Source organism: Malania oleifera, chromosome 7 (genome assembly GCF_029873635.1).
Source record: "Malania oleifera isolate guangnan ecotype guangnan chromosome 7, ASM2987363v1, whole genome shotgun sequence".
In the NCBI taxonomy this organism is placed as follows: domain Eukaryota; kingdom Viridiplantae; phylum Streptophyta; class Magnoliopsida; order Santalales; family Ximeniaceae; genus Malania; species Malania oleifera.
Genome location: NC_080423.1, coordinates 44,467,822 through 44,492,787, shown reverse-complemented (window position 1 = coordinate 44,492,787; position 24,966 = coordinate 44,467,822). Strand labels below are relative to the sequence as shown.

General features: G+C 37.4%; 1 protein-coding gene across 2 annotated transcripts in view; it reads left to right on the top strand.

The window, feature by feature from the left end:
- The window catches only part of LOC131159738 (phosphatase IMPL1, chloroplastic), a 72,050-nt gene that overhangs the window by 8,249 nt on the left and 38,835 nt on the right, over positions 1-24,966 (top strand). For both annotated transcript variants that reach the window (XM_058114882.1, XM_058114881.1), the window contains exons 2-3: positions 11,994-12,061; positions 12,862-12,995. In XM_058114882.1, coding sequence (XP_057970865.1) covers positions 11,994-12,061; positions 12,862-12,995 — 202 coding nt within the window. The remainder of the gene's footprint in view (positions 1-11,993; positions 12,062-12,861; positions 12,996-24,966) is intronic.

Here is a 24,966-nt window from a genome sequence, read left to right as displayed (position 1 = left end):
GAGGGATAAGGATTTGGGGCTGTATGGGTTCAATATAGCTTTTCCTCTAGGAGTGTTGGGATGTGATGATAGTGGATCTAGTGATGGTTTTTTTGAGTTTCATGGTAATGGTAAATTGGGGAAAAGTGTTAATTCTGCCTTCATTTAGGTCAACTAAAGTTTTAGAGTTTCAGTCTACTAGTCTAGTATTTAGCATGTATAAGATAATTGCTAACGTGCTTGCTAATAGGCTGAGTTTTGTCCTTGGTGATATTATTTCTCTAACTCAAAAGTGCTTTTGTGGGAGGGAGGCAGATTGTGGACGCCATCTTGATTCCAAATGAGGTGGTGGAGGATGTTTCTTTTAGGAAGAAGAGCACTTTGAGAAGGCTTGTGATAGAGTTAATTGGGAGTTCTTGGATAGGTTGCTTAGGAGGAAAGGGTTTTGAGCTAGGTGGAGGAATAGGATGAGGGGGTGCTTATCTTATGCTTATTTTTCAATGATTACTAATGAGCAGTCTAAAGATTTTTTACTTCTTCTAGGGAAGTTAAGCAAGGGGATCTTTATCCTCCTTCCTATTTGTTGAGTAGAATGACAGACATGGCTGTAGTTAGGGGGTTGTGAAGGGTATCAAGGTGGTAAGGATGAGGTTGTAGCTTCTCATTTGTAGTTCGTCTTTGACCCTAGTATTTTCTTTGATGACCACGTTGACTCTTTTGTTAATGTTCTCACTATTTTGTTGATTTTTGAGAGGTTCTTTCGCCCTAGAATTAATTTGGGTAAGAGTGGTGTTGAGCTGGTTAATCTTTAGTCCTAAAAGGGTGTTGAAGCCGGCCTCCCTAGCTGGGTTTGGTGTTACATAATCGCTCTATTTAGGAGTCCCTCTGTGAGACAAGCCTTGTTCTTTAGCCTTTTGGGATATGGTGGTGCCTAAGGTAGCTAAGCGGTTGGATGGTTGGAAAAGGTTTTTTTTTCTCACACGACGACAAAAAGTAACACACCTCCAAGGATTTCCTCTTCCTTTGGCCTCCAAAACCCTTAAATCTTTGATGAAACTAAGTCTCTGAAGAAGAAGGGCATGCCCATTGCTTTCCAAACACACCAAAATGCTTGCTCTAAATGCCACACGAAAACCTACTTGGTAAACATAAACGGAAGACAAAGCTTTGGAAGGCTTTCTAAGTTGAATCAAATCATTAGTATATTCTATTAAGCGCTGCAAATGAAATTAAAGCCATTATTTTGGATGAAGTCCTAACTTTATGGATCATAGAGTGTGAAGGAAAATGATAACAAATAGAGTCGTGTGTAAGATGATAAAAACAATTTGCAAGAGAACTCTCCCAAGCCATCCAAAGCCAAACCCTATGAATCAATGAGTAGATTGAAAAAAAAAGACAAAGAATTAAGCACCCCTAAGTAGGGGTAGCTCAGCTGCTTCTTTCTCATTCGCATTCCCTTCGAAATAAAAACCCAAAGAAGCAATATCCCTCTTAGAAACCAAGAAATTAAATATAGGAGCATCATGACTACTCTAGAGACAATATAGACAAGGATAAGCAGTACATAAAGGGGTCAATCTGAACTTAAAGATCCTCTTTGAAAACACATTTTCTCCTTGTACAAACAAAAAGTTCAACCCAAGGAAGAAAGAAATTGAAAAATCTGAGAAATAACCTTCCTAGGATTTGAATGGGTGGCATTACTGCCAACTTTGATGTTCTAACCATTTTTTTGGATTCCATATTTGCTGCAGATGATCTCATGCTAGGATTCATACTCCAAAGGAAAATGCCATAACCGAATACCCACTAGAAGCAATGTGTTATTTTTATTTTTGATAATGAAAGAAAATGTATTAGGCAAGAAGGTTGTTAGAATACCACTAACTAAAAGCTTAAGATGTTAGGATGTGGGCCAAAAAGCTTTAACTCTTTACTCCATGTGTAGCTCGATTGCACATGGAAAGATAAACCAATGACAAATTACACTCATTGCAGTGAATAAAATAATTTTTAACCACAACACGTAAACACGGGCAACAAGACTATAGCCCAGGACCTCTTGGCAACTCTAGCTCTGATAGCATATTATATTACCACTTTATAGGCCAACAATGTATATCAAGCTTTAACAAAGATAAAAACAATACAACCTAGGAGAGGATAGTAAATCCTCAAAAAAGAAGAAATAAAAAAAAGGAGAAAGCCAATTGAACCTCTCCCCTTGCCTCGCAACCTTCTTTGTCGAAAATCTCAAGCTTGCTTAATGGTGACATTAGCTAGGCTCAGAGCATCTTTTGTTGAAGCAACTTATTCTTTGTTGAAGGGTTGAATTGATCTTCTCTAAGCTTTCTCTTCAAGGCTCAAAGTTTTTGCGTTTTTGCTCAACAATGGGTCTCTCTTTATTTCTCTCTCTCTCGTGAAACGATTCTCTCACTCTTGCATGAACTCGACCATGGATTTGCTAGCGTTAGAAAATGTTAAAGCGCTTGGTGTAGGTCAAACGTATATCCTTCGATCTAAGTTTGGAGAAGGAGGGGGAAACCCTATTTTTGTGTGTGCTTGAGAGCAACGTTTCTTGAAATAGGTGGATTAAACTTTCGTTTGGCTGGGTAGGGGATCCAAAAATATTCTGAAAGGAAATCTTCTCTGCTGGATGGTGATTACTTGGACAATGGTGAGAAAGTTTTTGGAGCTAGGGCTGAGGGGGAAGGGAAGAATATTTTGGTGTTCATTCCTAGAGGTGTAAATGGTATTGGATGATGAAGCTTTGTGAATGTGTTCTATGATTTTGTGAAGATGTTTCATCCCAAGCTTGAAAGAGCAGGTGTTACAACTTGCAAGCTTGTCAGCTCCCAGATCTTGGAGGCAGGTGGTTTCCTAAGGGAAGGTAGGTTAAGGCTGTGTGAGTAGTACAATGTCAAAGAACTTATGATCTCAGTGTGGGGTAGATTTGCATTTGAAGGAACTTGGAGCGATGACTCTAGTTGCTCGTTTGTAGGAGGTTATCCATGAGGAGGTAGTTTGTAGGCCTCCGATAGTCGTTGCAAGTGTTGAAGAGATGACTAGGGTTGTAGTTGGGGAAAATAAGGGTAAGAAGGTTGGGCCAGAGGATTGGCTCTCATATGTTCATCCAGCCTTGCTGGAAGGATTGGAGGGGGTTTGTATTTTTTGAAAACAATGGATTGGGTAATAACATGCAGCACAATGATGGAATTTTACCTAAACTAGTGAAGGTGATTCCTAGGAAGGATTTAGAAGCCCAAGAGATATTGGATAAATTGGATTTAAAAATGTGTGGTGCTCGTGGAATGGAAGTGCGTTTTGTTAGGGATAAGCAAGGTCTTAAATTTGGAAGCTCCAAAAGTACGGAAATTTTGACGGAAATTTTGATTTCGATGTCAATTTCGATTTGAAAAAATAATAGAAATTAGTAGTAAAACATTGAATTCTTTGTCAAACATTAGAAATGGTTAACAAACATATTAATATAAGTTTTAGGACTAATATATTGCAAATTAAATGCATCTATGTTTTGTATGAGGTGGAAAAGTTGTAAAATAGTATGTGTATCAAACTTATTTGTAAGATAGTGTACATTAAACATATTTAGTTAATACAAATTAAATTCATAAATTATTTAAATATTATTTATTATACAAATAATGGTAATTTAGACATGAATGGTTAAATAAAATGTTACTATAAGTTTATTTTTTCATATAATTTCAAAAGCACTTGTAATAATCTTTTCTTTCGATAAAATAAATAAAATAAATTAAGATAGAAATTTCACTTCACTCCTAAATTTCTCATTTGAATTCTGACGAAATTTCATCGTATAGTTAAAATTTCGACAAGTTTCGCTAAAATTTCTAGAATTATAAGTTTCAGATGATTCGTTGAGATTTCGACGGAAATTATACAAGACGGAAATTGACTGCCATTTTGATTTCGAGGGTGATGGAAATCGGAAATTTCGACAATTTCGTGGAAATTTAAGACCATAGGGATAAGTACAAAGCAAAGAAGGGTTAGTGGAAGCTAGCAAATCGCAAGTGCTTAGTGAATTATGATGGAAAGGGATTGAAAAGAGGTTTTGAGTTAATTGCTCTTTTTGCTTTAATGTTTTATTTTTATTGTTTTTTCTTTTTATTTCTTTTTTGTATATTTTGTATTGTTTTTTTGGGCAGATTTCTTGTCCCCTTACGTTGTAACTTCTCTTTCTCAATCTAATACACTTTCTTTTATTATCTTAACAAAAAGGAAAAGCCTAAGAAAAGCTAAATTTGGAAGCTCTTAGAACAACAACAACAACAACAAGCCCCAAGTCCCACTAGGTGGGGTACGCTATATGAATTCTTTTCCTCCAATTCATCTAATTGAGAACATTTTCCTCTACTAGATTAAGGGCTATTAAATCCTTTATCAGTACCTCATTCTAAGTTATTTTAGGCTCACTCCTATCCCTTTTCATGCCAAAAACAATAACTTTCTCACTTTTCCTCACTGGTGCTCAACTAGGCCTGCATTTCAAATGCTCGAACCATCTAAATTGCCCCTCTCTTATCTTGTCTTCAAGTGGTGCTATACCTAAATTATTGCGTATATGCTTGTTCCTTAGTTTATCTTTTAATGTTATACCATTCATTGACCTTAGCATTCACATTTTGGAAACTTTTACTTTTTGTACATGTTTCTTAGTTGCCCATCATTTTGAACCGTAAAGCATCGTCGGCCTTGTAGCCATCTTATGGAACTTTCCTTTTAATTTTAAGAGCATTCTACGATCAAACAACATGCTTGACATACTCCTCCATTTAAACCAACCTGCTTTAATTCTGTATTACATCTCCCGAAATTACATTTTATATATTCTGTTGTATTCCTACTTATCCTAAAACCTTTGTGTTGGAATTGGTGTAATCCCAAGAGGGGGGGGGGGGTGAATTGGGTATTTTTAAATTTTCTTCCTAGGTCAACTAACCGGCAGCAATATAACACAACCTAGGGTCTGTCTAAAGCACATACCAATTCAACAGATAAACTACTAAGCAGATAGATAAGCAATTAAAGCAATCTCAGTTTATCAAATATTTAGAGCAATAAATATTAACATACAGGTGCCAAAAGTAAATTGCAGAAAATAAAACTGACACCAAATATGTTATCGAGGTTTGGCCAATACTGTCTACGTCCCCACCTCAAGCCACAAGTAAGAGGATTTCACTAATTTGCTCATTTGCGGGTGGAGTGATACCGTTTACAATCTCCCTCTCCTTATTGGGCAAGAGAATACCCTAGGTCAGATTAATAGGGTTGACCCCAACCTTTACAACACCTTAACAGGATGGTGCACCTAGTTTTCTTAACTGGGTCTGAACCAGTCCGGTGCTCTCCTAACTGAGTTAGAGCAATTCGAGACTATTCACAGGGCTAGCCTCCCTCTTCTGACAACCCGTCGGAAATACAATAGATAATCAATAATTTGTGTACAATTTTAATGCTTCTAATACAAGTTGATGATGTACAACAATATACGTAATACACTCACGTATGATGTGAAAATAAACTCAATGTGAGAATGTGTTTTTCACAAGAATAATCTTTGAATAAAGATGTGTATATGAGTGCTCAAAGATTTTATGCCCAAATAAAACTTTTTCTCCAAAAATATTTTTCCAAATGAAATGCTAGAGAGTCTAGTGTTATGGCTCCAAATATTTGTGCCAGCACATGCACATGAGCCTTGGAATCTTGCAATGGTTGTGCAAGATTCACAAGCAAAGAATGATTTACTCCCAAGGATATTTATCAAATAAAATGTGTGGGAGAAACTATGGATTTACTCTTAAAAGATATGATTTGAAAAATGAATGCAAGATGGGAGTAAAACAAAATGCCCAAGATAAATAAAACACTCTTGGAAAATGATTTTCCAAATAAACAACTAAGAGAGGATGAAAATCTAGCTTGAAGGGATAAAAATAAGGTATAAAAATTTGAGAGAATTTTTGGACTAATTACCTTACTAATTATGAGTTATGAGGGGGTAGATATAGACTCTGGCCAAAATATGACCTTTGGGGACACGCTGGTCATTTTTAAAATTGTTCAATTAATTTTTAAGCGTGTTTAAGCATTTAAAAAATGGCCTGACCCGAGAGGTTCGGTCGACTGAGGAAAGCCAGCGGTCGGCTGAGCACTCACAGGGAATTCAAATTTTAAACGGTTCGGTTGACCAGGGAAACCCTTCGTAGGTTCGGTCGACCAAGGCAAAAAGGCTGGTTGACCTCTTATGAGGTTCAGTCGACCAATGTGATTTTGAACTATAAGTTTGGTCGACCAAATGGTTGGAAAAGTAAATTTTCAAAGGCCGGTCGACCGAGGAAGGTTAGTTCAAAACAGGGTCGGTCGACTGAGCTATGGTCAAAATTTTGACTCCGGGGCAAACAATGGTTCGGTCGATCGAGCTGATTAAAGCTCGAAATTGTCGGTCGACCGAGGGCATTAAAATTTACTGTTTTGCCCTCAATTTGACCGCAAGGTGATTCTAGAAACTTTTATAAGTTTTAAGTAATTTTGAAAATTTTTTAGGCAAAGAGTTCGGTTGATCGAGACTTTTTAATTTAACCCAAAAATCCAATGCTAGTCAACCTTCGGTCGATTGAAGTCTACCTATGGTATTTTGATTTCCCTATGGTCAGACTATGGGCTTTGAGCTCATTCATATCATGCATGCCATGCATTTATTACAGACCAAATTAAAACAAAATGCAATACAATTGAAAGTAGATGTCTTCTTCTTCTATCTTGCTATTCAAATTTTATGGAATACGCTAGGATGTATGATCTTGACGTCCTTCTTGCTTCCATTTTCCTTTTACCTCATGTGCATGTTAAGATATAGACCTGTTCACACACTAAATGCACACGTGAGATACAGGCGTTTTGTCAGCATCAAAATAGGGATCGGACTCAAAAAGTCAAGACTTTGGATTCTAATGCGGTTTTCCAAAGTTTTAACTTAGGTTCCACTCTGCTCCTACTTTCATCAATCAACACAATATCATTTGCAAACAACATATCTTGGTTTGGATATTCCTAGTGAGTTCATCAATCACTAAAGTAAAAAAGATAAGGACTCAAAGTAGAATCTTGATGTACACCTATTGTGATTGGAAAATCTCTAGGTACCTCTCCTATAATCTTAACACTAGTCACTACTCTATCATACATGTCCTTATTGACCTCAGTATATCCTAAACCCCCTTTTTTTCTAAGACCCACCAAAGAACTTCCTAGGTACTTTATCATATGCTCTCTATAGGTCAATAAAAACCATATGCAAGTCTCTCTTCTTTTCTCTAAACTTTTCCATTAATTTTCTTAAAAGATAAATTGCTTCTGTTGTCAATCTTCCAGGCATAAAACCAAATTAATTCTCTAAAATCTTCGTTTGTAGTTTTATTTTTGTTCAGTTACCATTTTCCATAATTTCATCATGACTCATAATCTTAATTCTAAGATAGTTATTACAATTTTGAATTTCTCATTTGTTTTTGTATAAAGGTATTAATGTAGTTTTCCTCCTTTTTGGCATTTTCTTGATTTTTACAATAATGTTGAAAAGATTAGTTAACCAAATATTTCCTTTATCTCCTAAACATTTCCCAACTTCAATTGGAATGTTATCTGACCCTATCTTCATCACTTCTTTTTTATGTTTTCTTCTCTAGTTAAGACACTGTCATTTTTGTCCTTTATTCATTTTACATCACCTAAATCTCTGCATTTTCTTTCTCTAGCTCTAGCAAGTTTATAAATGTCTCTTTCTCCTTCTTATTTGTTTAGTCTAGTATATAGAAAATCTTTAAAATTTTGAAAAGAGAAGAAAAATTGCAATAAAGACTAACAAAGCTCAATTAGGACACTCTTCTTTAAACCCTTTCCTTCATAATTCATAGACCACTGCAAATTTGCTAGTTCATGCCTTTCTTCACCTTTATTTACCACTACCTAAACGAACTTAGTTTGCTCTGGATCAGACAGCCTTGCCCATTTTGTCCATCAGTATATGAGCTTCTAAAACATTCCCGTTAACCTCCTCCAGAGCGGTGGGAAAAGTCCCATCCCTACACTGCTCCTCTTTAGCTAGTCCATCACCCTCAAAAATAGGAACAACCTCCAAACCTACCACTGGGGATGGTGGCACATGCAATATATACCTAAGTAAATCAACTGATTCAGTAACATATCCTTATTGTTTCTAGATCACATGCAATAACACCATCACAAGCAAACTTAGTGGTGACATCACTTTCATTATCAGATACATCACCCCATTTCGTCTTCTTAACTTTGCCAATCTCATCTGCCTCACCCTTTTGAACATTTGGACCAAAGATTATAGCATCTGAAAGTACCTTGTTTTTCTTCTTCTTCTTAAAAAAAAAAATGGTTTCATATCAACACGTGCTTGCACTGCCATTGAACAAGAATAAATCTTACTACCCCTAATTTTATAAGAATTGTTTCCCTTGCCACTAGACTTTTCCCCTGCACCATAAACTTTGTCCTGGATATCATCGACACAGTCTTTTTGGTCCTTAGTAACCCACCTGCATATGCTTACTAGGCAGCCTCTCATCATGAGATCCATCCTCTCCAAGGTCTTAAATTTCGATTTTGACTCAAATTTTGAAGCTGTAAAAGTACGGAAATTTCGACGGAAATTTTGATTTCGATGTTAGTTTAGATTTCGATTTGAAAAAATAGCGGAAATTAGTAGTAAAGCATGAAATTCTTTGTGAAACTTTGAAAATGGTTAACAAACATAATAATATAAGTTTTAGGACTAATATATAACAAATTAAATACATCTATGTTTTGTATGAGATGGAAAAGTTGTAAAGTAGCGTGTGTATCAAACATATTTGTGAGATAATGCACATTAAACATATTCAGTTAATACAAATGAAATTCATAAATCATTTAAATATTATTTATTATACAAATAATGATATTTTAGACATGAATGGTTAAATAAAATGTTACTGTAAGTTTATTTAATTCATATAATTTCAAAAGCACTTGTAATAATAATTTGTTTTGATAAAATAAATAAAATTAATTAAAATAGAAATTTCACTTAACTCCTAGATCTCTCATTTGAATTCCAACAAAATTTCATTGTATAGTTAAAATTTCGATAAGTTTCTCTAAAATTCCAATATTATGAAAAATTTCGGATGATTCGCTGAGATTTCGATGGAAATTATGCAAGACGGAAATCAAATGCCATTTTGATTTTGAGGGTGAGGGAAATTGGAAATTTCGACGGAAATTTCCACAATTTCGTGGAAATTTAAGACCATGATCCTCTCCCACTAAGGATGTTCAACCTAGCTCCCCAATTTGATTGAGCATTCTGTCCTATACAGATCTTGCCATTCATGACCCACCGGATTATTACCCCTCACCTGTGATGAAGATGCCACTGACCTCTCCCTCACCAATTGCGATGCAATCCTAGTAGGTTGACATGAGTTTCCGCTTATATTTGAGCCTTGTTGTTAAGTCTGACTTCCAACATTTTTACCCTCTTTCAAAAGCGGACTGTTCTGCCATTATAGACCGCCAATTCCTGAAATTTTCCCTCATGTAACTTACAAGAACTAAGTTTGGGCCCAACACCTTGAACTAGTGATTTATTTGGATTTTGGGCCTGATTCCTGAAGGGAAACAATGGGCTGTGTCTGATTGGATATAAGGCCTCATTTGGGAACGATTGGTTGACTGAATCATTGGGCTCCCCATTAATCTTAACTAGGTCTAACAGTCAAATCTGACCCAAATGCTATGTAATGTTAATGATGCCTGACCCAACCCATATAGGAGGAGGCACTGGAATCAATAAGCTAGGGTGAGTAGGATGAAGATGGAAGAAGCATGATAGTACCTAAGTGGACCACAGTAGCTCTAGATGTAGAAAAATGATTTGGGAGTTGTTGATCCATGCGTATGTGATAGTTTTTTTGGGACACGTTAGATGATGTACTCAACTCCATTGTACAGTGGCTATGCACTTGAAGTGCCAACACAAGAATCACCTCGACAAGAGGCTTATTGGTCGAAGGTGGTTTCCTATGAATATCACAACAAGAATATTGCCCTTGCCACAATGTGTGCAAACACGAGAATTGTCATGGAAAACTCTTCGTCTTGATAGAATACCTCTGGCACGACCACCATCCAAGCCTCACCCTCGTCATTGTCCTCATCCTAGTCATCCAACACTTTTCCTACCATGGTTAGAGTAACCATAGTTGAACTATCAATCATAGGACGAAGCTTGAGAAGAAAACTGAGAGCCATCTTTTGGTGATCTGTCTGATTCTAGCATATGCTTTGTTCATGGATGGTGTGTATATTCATGGGCAAGAATTTGATGCATGCACTTCATTTATGAATGGTAAAGATCACGTGCAATAATTTGATCATGGATGGATTGAACCTCAAGACTCAACCAAAGATAGAAACTTGGTAGCTAAGAACTCTGCCCATTACCTCTTATTCGTCTCAATGTTTGAACTAACTACTTGTGGATAGATATTGAGTTCCTCTCAGATACCCACCAGAGTACCATATTACTCACTGATGGACCTGCCTTCTTCGTCATTTTGAAGAGCTCCTTGGGTAAAAAACGTGAATTTTGATTTTTATCTTGTGAGAAGCTTCCACAAAGATTATCCCATGCGCTGTTGGCATTAAATGAGATATCACATACACATCAATATGTGGTTCCAACCTATCCCACAGCCACATAAGCAATATGTCATTCTCCTTCATCCAATCTTCATAATCTTTGGAGTAGTGGAGATGGAGGAGAATGCGGAAGTACTTCGACTTCCTTTTTGCATTGATGTACCACAAGTAGCTGGAGGGCCCAACCAATTTGATGGTTGTGATCTTTAAATCAACAATATCAGCAAAATCTTTTTCTGTTGAGGCGATTAGAACCACTCCCACTACACTACAATCAGCACACACTAGTGTAGAGAATGAACAATGCAGAATCAGGCAGCACACACTAGCACAGATCTGCACTTCATAACTTCAAATGTCCAGAATTTCAAGAGGCAACTATGGTCACCGAACTGAAGATACAATATCCTAGGAGGAATCACTTGACACACTGAACAGGGCGGACCACAACAAGGCACTGAAGGCACTTAATGAACAACCTGGCAGCAGCCATACATTATTGTTGGTAGCAATTTGAAGCGAGTGCCAGCAGGAACTGGAAATAGAGCCATTGGACATCAATCGAAACAAACCAGAAACTGATACAAGATTGGAAGCAATCAACCATGAACACATGCAGCATCAAAACAGCATTGTCATGCCAGAATCAGCCCGTTAAATATTGGAAGAACATCAGTATACCAGAAACAGTATGCAGCTGATTTTACATCAGCAAACCACCACAAACACATAGACCATCCAACCAATGATGCTGCACAGCCTAGCAATCAAATTTGGGAACTGATTAGGGAATGGTAAGGAAAAAAATGGTAAAAAGGAATGTCCAAAATCAACTCAGATAAATCAGATTTTTAGAGGAGATCAATGCTCTCATACCATTATACCATGTCGTGAATCTGACATAAAATAGGGTTCTATGAAGAAAATACAGCGCTTAGATTTGTGATGTAGAAGAGATCTAGAAAAGAAGGGAAAAAAGACCAGGTAGCAGTTTCCTGGGTCATATGTACATCCAGGTCTGCCCTCTTATATATTAATAATAAAAAGGCATGAAGAATAAAAACACAACTACTCACACCACATAATTACTAAAATAGCATATTCTCTTTTAACAATTTTTAATCCTCCCCTTTTTCAACATTATTGATCCAAAAGACTTTTTAATGAATAATGGGATGCTTTAGTTTGTCAAAATGTCAATTCATCTCAGGGTGGCTGCTCACATCTTTTCCTTCTCATTGTAGGTTGTGATGGATGCTGTCAATAAGCCTCGGAATGTCACCTACAAAGGACTTACTGACTTGGTGACTGAGTAAGGCGTTTTGTGTACTAGTAGAGTGCTTTTGTGTGTGAGCTCTGTAGCTGTCATACAATATTATAATTATATTGTTAGGGTTTTATCCTTCACCAGGAAAAGGAATTAGTGCAACCAATTCTCTGAACTAGCATTCCTAATAATTATAGTCCACTTGAAATCTTATTATTCTACATGAAGGGCAGCTGATGTGGACCTTATTAACAAGAATGTGAAATTTTGGGATTATTTGGGAGCTGATTTGCATTGGAATAACTATAAAACAAGTTTGAGTTTTTTTTTTTCTTTGGTGGGCGTTGTCCATGTTATTTAGCATGATACTCTGCATCTTATTATAGTTGTAGATAGGAATTAGTGAAGCACATTTTGATCCTTTTGGGTTTCTTAAGTATCTTAATCTTCAGTAATTGAACTTATCAAATGGGGGATTCGTTGTTAATAACTTGAAAGTTGGATTTTGAACGTTGAGTTCATGATTTTTTTAAAACAATTATAAATAAATATCCAGGGTCCTTTCTCTTTGTCTCTCCCTACATTTAGGCATTGCCTTTGATCTTACCATCATTTGCTAGAGTACCCTGCATTGGCTAATTGGTCCATCTGGTTTTTGAATGGATGTTTTTTGAGTGTATGTCTAGTATGATCACATAAACTTTGACCCCTCCCAAATTCTTATACCTCTGGCTTCTGTGGGCGAAAAGAAGTTTAGATTTATCCATTTTTTCATTCTTAAAAATTATTTTGGCATGATAAACTTTGACAAGTTTTTAACATCACCTATCTGGATTTAAGTGCAGCACAGATAAAATGAGTGAAGCTGCTATTCTAGAAACTGTGAGAAAAAATTTCAGCAATCATCTCATCCTTGGGGAGGAGGGAGGGGTTATTGGAGACACATCTTCAGATTATCTGTGGTGCATCGATCCTTTAGGTTTGGCGCTCTAGAAACTTTATTTTTTCTCAGGAATAAAAACTGAATATCATTCGGTATTTTTAGTACAATATATGACAATGATATTCACAATCTTGAGCTTTTAAATTTAAATTGATAAGATATTATATGTTGAGCTACAATTTCGCTAACTTTTGTTGAACATGATATCACTTGGTTAGAACTCATCTTGCAAGCATCAACTCTCATCTTTTAATAAATTGATTCTTTTATTCAAAACAAAAAAGGGAGCATTGGATATATCTAAATTTGTAAGCTTTATACTTCATCCACATAAAGGGAAATCTTTCTTTGAAAATGGTTGGGAAATGGATTTAGTAATTAGTTACCAACAGGCCTTGAGTGTGGGATTGCAAGAGTCCCTCCCACTCAAAGTAGGAGTTCATTGTTTGCAGCGTATCTTAAAATCAATAAAATTTGACCCTAATCTTGATGTGCTTAGGGAGTCAAGGAATACTTTGAGATTTAGGATAATTGTGGTATCTCTCATTTAGTTGAAATTTAGGTGTAGTCTGTGTATTTCTTCTTCTATGTCACGTTTTGAGGTATTTCAAGTGCATTCATTTTTTTTCTGGATTGCCTACATAGTTGAATTGTCACTATTTAATATATTTACAAGAACTGGATCTTAGTTCAATGTCTATAAGTCAATAGGTTGTTCTTTAAACTTGATTGATTCACAAACATATATGATAGTGGTTTCATTCCAAAATTTACAAAGTTGAAGAGATGAATGTTTTACATCACAGTGATATATGGGAATTGGCGTCTGAATTGGTATCTCTTCCTCTTGGCATATCTGTGGTTGGTTGTCACTAGGTATATACAATGAAAGTCACCCCTGATAGTTCTATGGCTCGTTTGAAGGCACTTATTGTTGCCAAGGGGTATACTCAGGCGTATGTTTTGGATTATATGACACCTTTTCTTCTATTGCCAAACTTACATTAGTACGTTTGTTCATCTCCTTGGCTACCACTTGTCATTGGCCTCTGCATTAGTTAGGTGTGAAGAATGCCTTCTTGTATGGTGATCTTAAGGAGGTCTATATAGAGCAACCACATAGGTTTGCTTAGGGGGGCTTAGTGTGTTAGCTCAAGAAAGCATTATGTGGTTTAAAATAGTCTCCCAGAGCATAGTTTGGTAGATTTAGTGCTATAGTACTTGAGTTTGGCCTTCAATGATATATGGTGGATCGCTCTGTGTTTTATCATCATAATTCATTAGGTAGAATTCTTCTTATTGTGTATGTGGATAATATTGTAATTATAGGTGATGATGATCAAGGTATTCAAAGCCTAAAACATTTTCTACATACTAAGTTTCAAACCGAAGATTTTAGACCATTGAAATACTTCTTGGGTATAGAAGTATCTAGATCTCGTATGGGAACTATTTTGTCACAAATAAAGTATATGATTGATCTTTTGGATGAGAGGGGGCTGTTGGGACCCACACTAGTTGATACACCCATGGATCCTAATGACAAGTTAGTGCCAGATATGGGTGATTTGTTCCCTAACCTAGGATGATAGCGATGACTTGTTGGAAAGTTGAATTATCTCACTGTCACTTGGTTGAAAATATATATATATTTTTAACAAGTTTTATGAGTTGATTTTTGGATTCTTTGAGGGTAAGTCGTTGGGACATAGTAATTTGCATCTTAGGATATCTCAAAGGTGCACTTGGGAGAGGTCTCTTGTGTCTAGATCAGGGTTACATTTATGTTCAAGGATATATTGATGTAGATTGGTCTGGATCATCTTTAGATAGAAGATCCACTACTAGGTACTATATCTTTGTTGGTGGCAACTTTGTTTCTTGGAAGAGCTTGAAACAAATTGACAAATTGTAGTGGCAGAGTCAAGTGCTCAGCCAGAGTATAAGGCCATAGCTCACACAACATGTGAGCTTGTTTGGTTGGAAAACATATAGGAAGAATTGAGTTTTCCACATTCTTATTCTATGGAGTTGATGTGTGATAAACAAGCTGCTCTTTATATTACCTCCAACGTGGTCTTTCATGAGCAAAAAAAACATATTGAATTTGATTGCCACTTTGTTCAGAGAAACTTATGCAGAAGCTCACTACCACCACTTATGTGAAGTTTGATATGCAACTTGTTGATTTGTTTACCAAATCTTTGGGGGTTGCTTATGTTAAATTTATTTGGAACAAGCTAGAAGCATATGATATCTATGCTCCAGCTTGAGGGGGAGTGTTAATGGTTATTTTGGTCATTACTAGTGTGTTAGTGTTATGTTAATAAGTGAGAGTTAGTAAGTGTATTATGGTCATTAGAATGAATTTGATATGTATTATAAATAGAGGGAGAGGCCTATCATCGTGTTAGATCTTTCATTTTACCAAAAATCTCAACAGATACATATCATACTACAATGCTTGTTTTGATTATCTTTTAATGTGGCCATTTTTTATCTTTTGTGTTTTAAGAAAATATTTAGTGTATTCAATAGAAATATTGAGAAAATTTTAATGCACACAAACTGTTTGATGTATGAGATTTATTTTATTTTAAAAAAATTTTGGTTCTTGGCAGCGAATATGGTTTTTATTCTACTTCGTCATTTGTTCCAATATTACTATCTAGTTCCAACAACAAATATGTTAAACCTTTGCTTCATTTTTCATTATGTAGTTTATCTTCTAAGGAAGAACTGTTTCCAGGTTTCCTCTGATAAAAAAACTTACTTGAATGATGAGTTGATATCTATTTTTTCTGTTTCACATGTTTTCTGTTAAGACTTTAGTCGGTCTATTAGTTTTGTGGTGGTACTTGGATGTTTCTAGGACAAAGCAACATTAGCAGCATAGTTTTCCCCAAGAGTTACCTTAGGATAGTGTGGTATAGTGTATTTTTTTTCTTGGACCATTTGCCTTGTTAACCATTTTCAAATATCCCCTAAGGTAACTTGTACGGAGGTGTTTTTAGAGTGTTAGCAAGTGAGTTGTGTATTCTTGAAGATTGCAAGGTGCAATTTTGTTTTTTCTAATAATCAAAGAAAATGTATTGAGAAAGGAGAGCAATTACAGTGTAGGGGTGGACAAGAAATCCTTGTAAGAGATATAAAAAAAGAAGAAGGAAAACTGAAGAATAAGAAGAACCAATCCTTCGTATTTAAAAAAACCCTCTTTAATTTATTGCCATCGTAATCTATAGAACACCATAAATTTTCTAATTCGGATTGGCATTTCTTTGCCGTACTTTTACCACCATCCAGGTGAACTTCTTGTCCCACAAGATTAGACATCCACAACCCTAGCTTATTGATCAACTGTTGACCTTTAATACTCTTACCACTGATCCCCTCCATAGTGATTGGCAAAAGACCATCCATTCCTTGATTACTAATCAACACCTCTTTATCAAACCCATCCTTCTAAAACATATCCAAACCTTCAATTGGAGATACTACCACATAAGTAATATCCCCAAGTAAATCAGAATAATCAGAAACATTCTCAATTTATTCACAAACCTCATCGAGTAGAAGTTCATCACAAACAAAATCACTATCAAACTCACTACCATTGTTTGATTAATCTCCCCATTTTTTTTTTGTTTATGCTTGTTATCTGAAACTGACTTTGAATAATTTTTCCTTCAATAAAACAATTACCATCCGTGTCTTTTTTTAAAACATCCTCCACCAGAGAATTTTCCTTCTTTAGCCCCTCCTTAACAATTTTACGGAAATACACCTTATTTGAATCAATCTTCATACATGCCTTGCCAACTTTGGATCTTCGATCATAGATCCCCAAATTTTGATCCTTTGTACACAAGCCCCTACCAGCTTGAGCACTAGCTTGTTTTGCTTATTTACTTTTGATGTGGTCAGAAATTATTAGCTCAATTTTTTGTGTGCTTCAAATATTTAGCGCTAGCGGAAAGGATTCATGTAGCTAACCCCACCTAGTGGGACTTAAGGCTTTGTTTTTTGTTGTTTTTGTAGATATCTAGTGCTAGTAAATGAGCCAGCTCGAGCTCGGCTTGCTTAGCTTAATAAATGAGTTTGAGCAAACCATTATCGAGGTGAGCACTAGATAGCTTATGAGTGGCTTGGCTCGTTTGCGGCCCTATTGAATATATCCACCACTTGATATTTAGGTCTGACAAGTAGAAGGCATTATACTCCTTTTCTCTCTTGCTTTCATTATACTTCCTTTGATGGCATTTATTGTGTAACTCAGCTTTGAATTTCTTCACCTCGATTATAGGGTCTAATTGAGGTTTTGAAGGATCTATACCTAATGCTAAAAACTGACACTTAGCACAACATATGTATATGAATTTCAAGAGGGAGTTCAGTGGGAAAACATTGAAGGATTATTTGTGGTGTGTTGCGAGGAGCACTTAATTGTAAGAATATGAACATTGGATGGCGAAGATTAAGAAGGCTTCACCTAGAGCACATGATTGGTTATGTGATAGGCCTCCTACACAATGGTCAAGGTTGCACTTTTCATGTTAACACAAGTGCAACATGCTGTTGAACAACCGTTTTGAATTTTTTATAAATGTATATTTGATGCGGAAGAGAAGCCTATACTCACATTGTTGGAGATGGTGATGTGTTATTTGATGAAAAGATTGTTTGTCAGGAGAGATGGGATGAAGAAGTTTAGTGGGTGCCTAATGTGCTGAAAAGGTTGGACAAGTCTAAGGAGGGATCGATGAGGTGCATTTCTAAATGGTCAAGTGGGGCTCAATTTCAGCTATTTTTCCAGTTTGTTGACTTAGAGTCGAACACATGTTGTTGCATGAAGTGAGATCTCTCTAGTATTCCTTGTCTTCAAGCAATTTCTTATATGGATCATAAGAACATGGTGCCAAAATCATTTGATCAAGACCGATACATGGTTGATACATTCATGAGACCTTATGGAAATGTAATAAATATAATCATGGGCCAAGGTTGTGGGTTGTTGTGGTGTCCACAACTTTGGCCCCATTGTAGCCCCCACATCGACTAAACTTGTAGAAAGGAGAAGGCAAAGAAAGAGGAGAAAGGAGCAAAAGGAATTGGTGAATTCCAAGAAGATGTCAAAACATTGAGTTTAGATGACATGCACAATGTGTGGGTTTAGGAAGGGCACAATAAGAGGTCCCAGTGTGAAGAAACATTTGGAGATCACATGATGAGAAAGTGCACGTCACACAACTTGCACAAGAAGAACAGAGGGAACAAAAGCAGAGAGCTAAGCTACCAGTAAGTTCTTTTCCTAAGAGTCACATTTCCTGGATTTATATTCATGTTTTAAATGTTCTTCTCAATTGGGTGTAGGCAAGGAGACAAGCACAAAATGGATAGAATGTGGTGCCTTGTGTGACAATTGTGAGGCAGATGCCAGATGTGAGTGTTTCTTTTTTTTTTTTTAATTTTTTTTTTTTTATTTAACATGCTCATGACTTATTGAAGTGAAACATTAACTCTCGAGCGAATAAGTCAAATAGTTACATCTTAAGGCACCACTTATGCAATGAAGAGGAGTGGTAGAGATGATAATGAGGGTTTATCTCTAGGGACATTTGAGCAAGGAAGTAATAGCATAAGAACACAACTAAGGGAACGAAAGGTCAATCTTATGCTTAGCGGAGAGCATCTTAACCACAAGGTAGTAGAAAACCACGGGTGAGGCTAGTGCTTTCAAGGTATACGGGAAAGAAGCATGGAACCATGAAAAATAGTTTTTTATGATTTGCCAGCCTTGTTGTGGGTTTAACACTCTTTTGGTTTTGTGTTATAGGTTTAAAAAAACATTGTTATTGTTTGCTCTGTAATAGGTTGTTTTGATTATACATGTTTTAATTTTTGAGAATTCTGTTATGGGTTTAATTGTATTATGGGAGGGGATTGGATGGTTGTTTTGACTTACAACTTCTTTAGACAATTTGTGAGTGAACAAGGGTGCATTTCGTGGGGCAGCATTCCATTGGTTGCTACAAGGTTATCTTTGTTTAAAAATTGAGAGTTGAGCAATGAACATGATATTTCACTCCTAAATATGTTGTTGTCAACTATTGTGGAATCATCGTGTTCTTTACTCCACTGTACTCTTATTATGAATCATTGTGCAATCACTATTGCAATTTGCAAACAAAATAATTGCATGGGTGCACTACACCATGATATTTCATTAATTTCAAATGGATTGTTACAAAAATATGCCATTGAAAATGTTATAGTACAAAATTGAAAACAAGGCAGGTCCCTTTGTACAATACAATAATAGAGCACACATCATCATGGACTCACATCAAATTAAGGGCATCTCCTTTGGAACACAAAATACCCACCATGTTCTTTCTATTCAAATCCCACTAATCATTCTTAAAGTACCACACTATGAAATTGACTTCAATACAAAACATCCCTAACAACAAAATAAAAATCCCCTTTAGTCCCTAACTCCTCTCCACCTTCTATGTTTCCTAAGCAATCAATTAATCACACCAAGAACAATCTAGCACCTGGGGGGGGGGGGGGTGTTGACCACTAGAAAAATTCACATGCTTCAACTTCTCCAAAAGAAAATGAGGAACCTATGCATATGATTAAGAACGTTGGTGGGAAATTGCAACTAAGTGAGGGTAAGCAGTGGCGATCAAATCTTTTACCCCATACTTTCAACAACCAAAGAACCTCCTTCCTAGGTTGGCCTTCACACAAGATATCCTCAATTGTACTCTTAAGTTACAAGTGCATGACGGAACACCCACATTGGCATTGGGGATGGACATTGGGAGCTAGAAGAGAACAATTTCACTTCCTTCCTAGGTTGGCTTTCATCCAAGATGTTCTCAATTGTGCTCCTATATATATATATATGAAAATCATATTAGCAGGCAATATATACTACGCTATAGGCATTGATATCTTTCAATTTGAAACTTGCTTAGTGTTGATTGTTTCCTTTTAAGGGAACCATAATGGATTAAAGCCTTGAATTAGGCCCCTTCACCAAATTTCAACAAATCACACGCACAGTAGGTACCAGCCATAGGACTTATTTGCAGGTTAGCGCTATTGAAGGCCGTGCGCTTGATCTTTATTCTCTTGATAGTATTTAGGGATAAGCCCAATCCCACAATCATGACTAATATTTCACAGTTTGATACTTCAATCTTCAAAGAGCAAACGTGCATTCCTACTTTGCCCATGAAGTTAGCATTCATTTTTCATGATGACAAATTTTTTGATAAGCGAACTATAGGTCTTTGTCTCTCGCAAAATGAGTCTCTCATTCTCACTTGAATTGATCATAGGTGTTAGAACAGTAGATGTTAAGGCATTCGATGCAAATCGAAGATAAATTCTTTGATCTAAGTTTGGAGGAGGGGGTGACCCCTTTATAGTGCATGTTTGACTCTCAAAATAGATTGTCTAAACTCTTGAAAGAGACAGCTTCTTGGGTTGCTGATGGCTTATCAACCTTCGTTTGGCTCTAAAAAGATTCAAAAACATTAATAAGGGAAGTCATCTATGTTGGATGGGCATTAGGTGGACGAAGGTGGGGAAGTTTTTGGAGCTCGAGCTTAGGGAGAAAGGGAAGTACTTTTCATTATTTGTTCCTGGAGGTGTAAATGGTAATGGATGGTGAAGATTTGCAAAGGAGTTCTTCGAGTTTGCAAAGGAGTTTTGTCTTGACCTTGAAGAAGCAGGTGGAACAAGTTCTTCAGTTCCCAAGTTGTGGAGTAAGGTGGTGCTGGAAGGGAAATAAGGTGAAGGTGATGCAAGTTGTATAAAATCAAAAAATTAATGTATTTGGTGTTGGGGGGGTGGATTTGCAGTTTAAGGAATCTAGAGCGACAACTCCAGGTAACATCATAGCTCATCCGGAGGAGAACATCCATAAGGTGGAAGTGCATAGGCTTCGGTGGTCATTGCGAGTGTCACAGACATAGCTAGGGTTGCAACTAGGGAAGATGAGGGCACAAAAGCTGGTTCTCATCTTGGATTTGGGCTAGGTATGTGAGAAAGGAGAGCTTTATTTCTTAACAAATTTGGGCCATTTAAAAGAACATACCCAGAGTTTAAATAATAATTCTTTAGGCCTTTCTTTGAGTTCAAAAGAGGGTTCTCCTCAACTGGGGATTTCTCAATTGGGTCTTGCATCTAAGAAGGCCCATTTTGAGGGTATGGGTGACCAGGCCCCTCCCATGTTTGATCCTACCAGTAAACATGTCCATTCACCTAGCCAAAATTCATAGAAGCCAAAAAAGGGGGATGGGGACATTTAGACAGTTGTTAACAAAGCCCAAGTCCTCTCTACAATTATAAAAGACAAACATAGAGTAAATAAACATTCAATGTGTAGTCGGAACAACTTTAGCTTGGTTTCAAAAACAGTTTGGGAAGAAAATTATGATATTAACAAAAACGTCAAAGTAGTTGTTGATTTTGGTTTTGTAGAAGGGTTAGAGGCTGGTATATCCAAGAGAAATAGAAAAATAGAAGTTGGTTTGGGTACAAAATCTGATGTTGGAGGTTTGAACTCTAAACAATCTAAGCGCTTTAAGGTGTATGCTCGTCATAAGGCTGCTTTGGTGGGTACAGAAATAAGGAAGTTATATAAAGTGAAGAGAGAGCATTCGAGTGAGATAAGCCTAAAGATTTTAAGGAGACATTCTGCAGGTGAATTTGGAAGATGCACTTGCTAAGATGAAGGATGTAGGAAGTAATGGAGTTAGCGAAGGAAAGGAGGAAAGAAATGGGGAGATTTTTTAGATAATGATATTGGTGACATAAGTGAGTTTGTGTGATGGGGGTTTGTTGTTAGATGCGATTTAGGAACAATATGGATGTGTTTTTGAATCCTATGATTATTTTGGGGACCTATCATTTGTTTATTGATGCAAATAATTAAGAGATGACACACAACATTCTGTGTATTCTCGACCTTTGATCACTGGAAATAGAGAAGGGGGGGGGGGGGGAACAGCGGCTAAGATCAGAGCCCCCCTTGATCATGGCGGCCTTCTCCCTTATGTCTCCTCGTAGCCCATTCCAAGCATCCCTTGCCATTGATCGTCCATTCTGTTAGCGATCCCTAGGTTTGACTCCGTTATCTTTGTCATCTAGCTTCCTTTGACAACCTTGCTGAGTTTGAACTGAACACCAGTGACGGTAGAGGAGCCTGTGACGATTGTATCCCTCTATCTAACTTTTGACTACTAACCTTGACCACTTGTCTCGATTGAAACTCCCTCCTATAGAAGCCTTGTGATGGTCGTTTCCTTTCCCTAACGATCTTCCTTTCCCTTATGGTTGTTTGCATCTTCCTTACCCTCTGAGAGGACTCTTTGATATTCTTGGTTGCTTGAGAGGTTGTGAGTTAAACTCTAGTCTTGCATTACTTCCTTTCGTTAGTCTATTGTTCACTTTGGTCTTCTTTTATCATTCCCTCTCGACCTTTTTTGATTGCCTAAGGCCCTTGCAGGTGCTTGAATCAAGGATGTTTGCTTCCCTTAAAAGTGAGAGGAAAGTGTTCTTAGTGGTTTGGGTGGATTCTGTGACTTACCGTTTTACAGGAATACACTTAGGTCTCATTCATCATGCTGGCGAAGAAAGAACTAGTCTGGATCCTAGAGATGTTGGGTGTGATTTGAGAGGCTAATGTAGCGACTGCAGAGAACCAACAAGGAACAAGATTCGGTAAGGTTGGGACGAGCATGTGTTTGAAGCTCCATAAAAATGGTAGGGTAATATGGCTGGTGAAAGGCGACAACAAGTTTCCATTAGTTATTCGCATTTCGAAGGGTGATCAGAAAAAGGGGTGGAGGGCCCTACTTGAAGCCTTGCTGGCTTTTTTGCTGACCTCCGATGCACTTACTGCTAAGAGAGTCGCCTAGAGTTATTTGAACTCTGGTTCACCAAACATTGGTTCAGAGGCTCCCATTGAGAGGAGAAGTGTGTTTCAGCTGTAGAAATCCTTTGCCGATGTAGTCAAGGGAGGCCCTAAGCCGAAGATGGATCCAGAAATGGTTACCTTGAACGAACATAGGGGCTCTACCAAGCAGAGAAAGATGACAACAGTCTAGGTCATTAAGGGAAAAGACCCAAATGTTGAGTGTCTAAATTTAGAACTGCAACATAGTAGGCCTAGTTTCGAAAGGGCGGAATGTCTACTAGAGAATTGAGAAGGGGTTGGTGGGCTGAGTTCAGAGGAGTATTTGTTTTCATGGAACCGATTACAGAGTGCGCTGAGAAAGAGGATGCAGATTTTGGCAGGCAAGTTGATTTAGCAGTAGCTGATCGTGTTGAGTTGACAAATTCGAATGCTGAAGGGGATAGGGAAGAGGGTTCAATGTTTGATTCTGATGAGGAGATGGGTAGCATATGTGAGTCCTAGACGGAGCTTCTAGTTGATCAAATGAGAGCTGAATGCGAGGATGAAGGATTGTTTTAGTTGTTCAAAAATCCCGTTGAAGAGCTAAAAGAGGTTGAGGCTAACAAGGGGAATAACTCGCAATCGAGTTTGTTGCAAATGGAACATGTTAATCTTCACTTGAACTCAAATCTTGCACAAGCAAGTACAAATTTTTCTAAGTGAAATCATGACCATGTGAATGCTTTAAGTGTTGTGGGAAACTTGCCTTTTGACCCTAGCCTTGGGCTTAGTCCCTATCTTGTTTTTGAGTCCGTTGTTCCTTGTCATGTTTGGTGGAATCTTACTGGGAAAACATATCTCCTTTCGGAGGACCTTTGTATATCTAGTATTAGTAAAGTCATCCTTCCCATCCCTATTAAACCTGCGCCTTCTCTTGTAACTTTTTGCCACAAGGATGATTTTTCTAAGGGGGAGATCTTGATCTTAGCTCTAAGGGAGGTGTGAGAAACTGCCTTGATCCGCAACAACTCCTCGACGATATGGGTTTGGAGTTGGTTTACCCAATTGGTAAAGTGGTTAGGTTGGGTTTGAGTTCTGGAGTATGAGAGAAAAAAGAAGAAAGTCCAAGAGGAGTTAAATAACTTGGTGTCATCGATCAATTATGGGGGCGGGAAAGGAGTTGGGAAGGGTCGTAAACGTGTTAGATAATGAAGATATTCAGATGGAATGTGAGAGGATTAGGGAGTTTGAGGAAGAGGAGTTTGATTAAGGAGGTATTGGATAATAGCTCCCCTGATATTGTACTTATTCAGGAAACTAAATTGGAGTTGATAGATAGGGGATTGGTGAGGACTATTTGGGGTGAGTGTTATTGGGAATGGGAATTTTGCCTTCTAGGGGTGCATTAGGGGGCATTCTTATTTTATGAGATTTATGCTATATTTTGAAAGTGGACACCTTGAAGAGATTTTTTCTCTATCAGTTTTGTTTGATTTTAAAGGGAGGGGTCAGTGACAGGTCTCTTCAGTTTGCGGTCCTTCTAGGCCTACCTTGAGGAATTCATTTTGGGATGAGCATAGCTCTATTTTTGGCATTTGCTCCCCTAGGTGGATTGTGGGATCCTGTGTATATTGGAGAGGTTTAGGGGGTATTTATTGTATATTATTGAGTGAGATTCTTTTAGGAGATTGTTTCCATATTTAGAGTAGGGATTGTATTATAAGTGATTTGTATTGGCTTGCACAAAATTATTCAAGAAATACAGAAATTCAATTATGTTTTCATTGTATTAGAGCTAGGAGACTAAACCTAGCTATCAATGGTGGAAACCGCTGGCCAAAGTAGAGGTTTGATGACCTCTGAATCCCACGAGGTTCTCCAACAGAGTTCCATGGGGTTTGAGAAATCTTCGTCACCGCATCTGGCCATCTCCGCCTTGATCGGTGCCTCCGCCAGAGCATCGCCAAGGCCCTCGTCGCCTTCTACTAGAAGTACGTCGATGAGCAGTCCAAGAAGGAGATCAAGGACATCTTGGTCCGCTACGACCATACCCTCCTCGTCGCTGATTCCTGGCGGTGCGAGCCCAAGAAG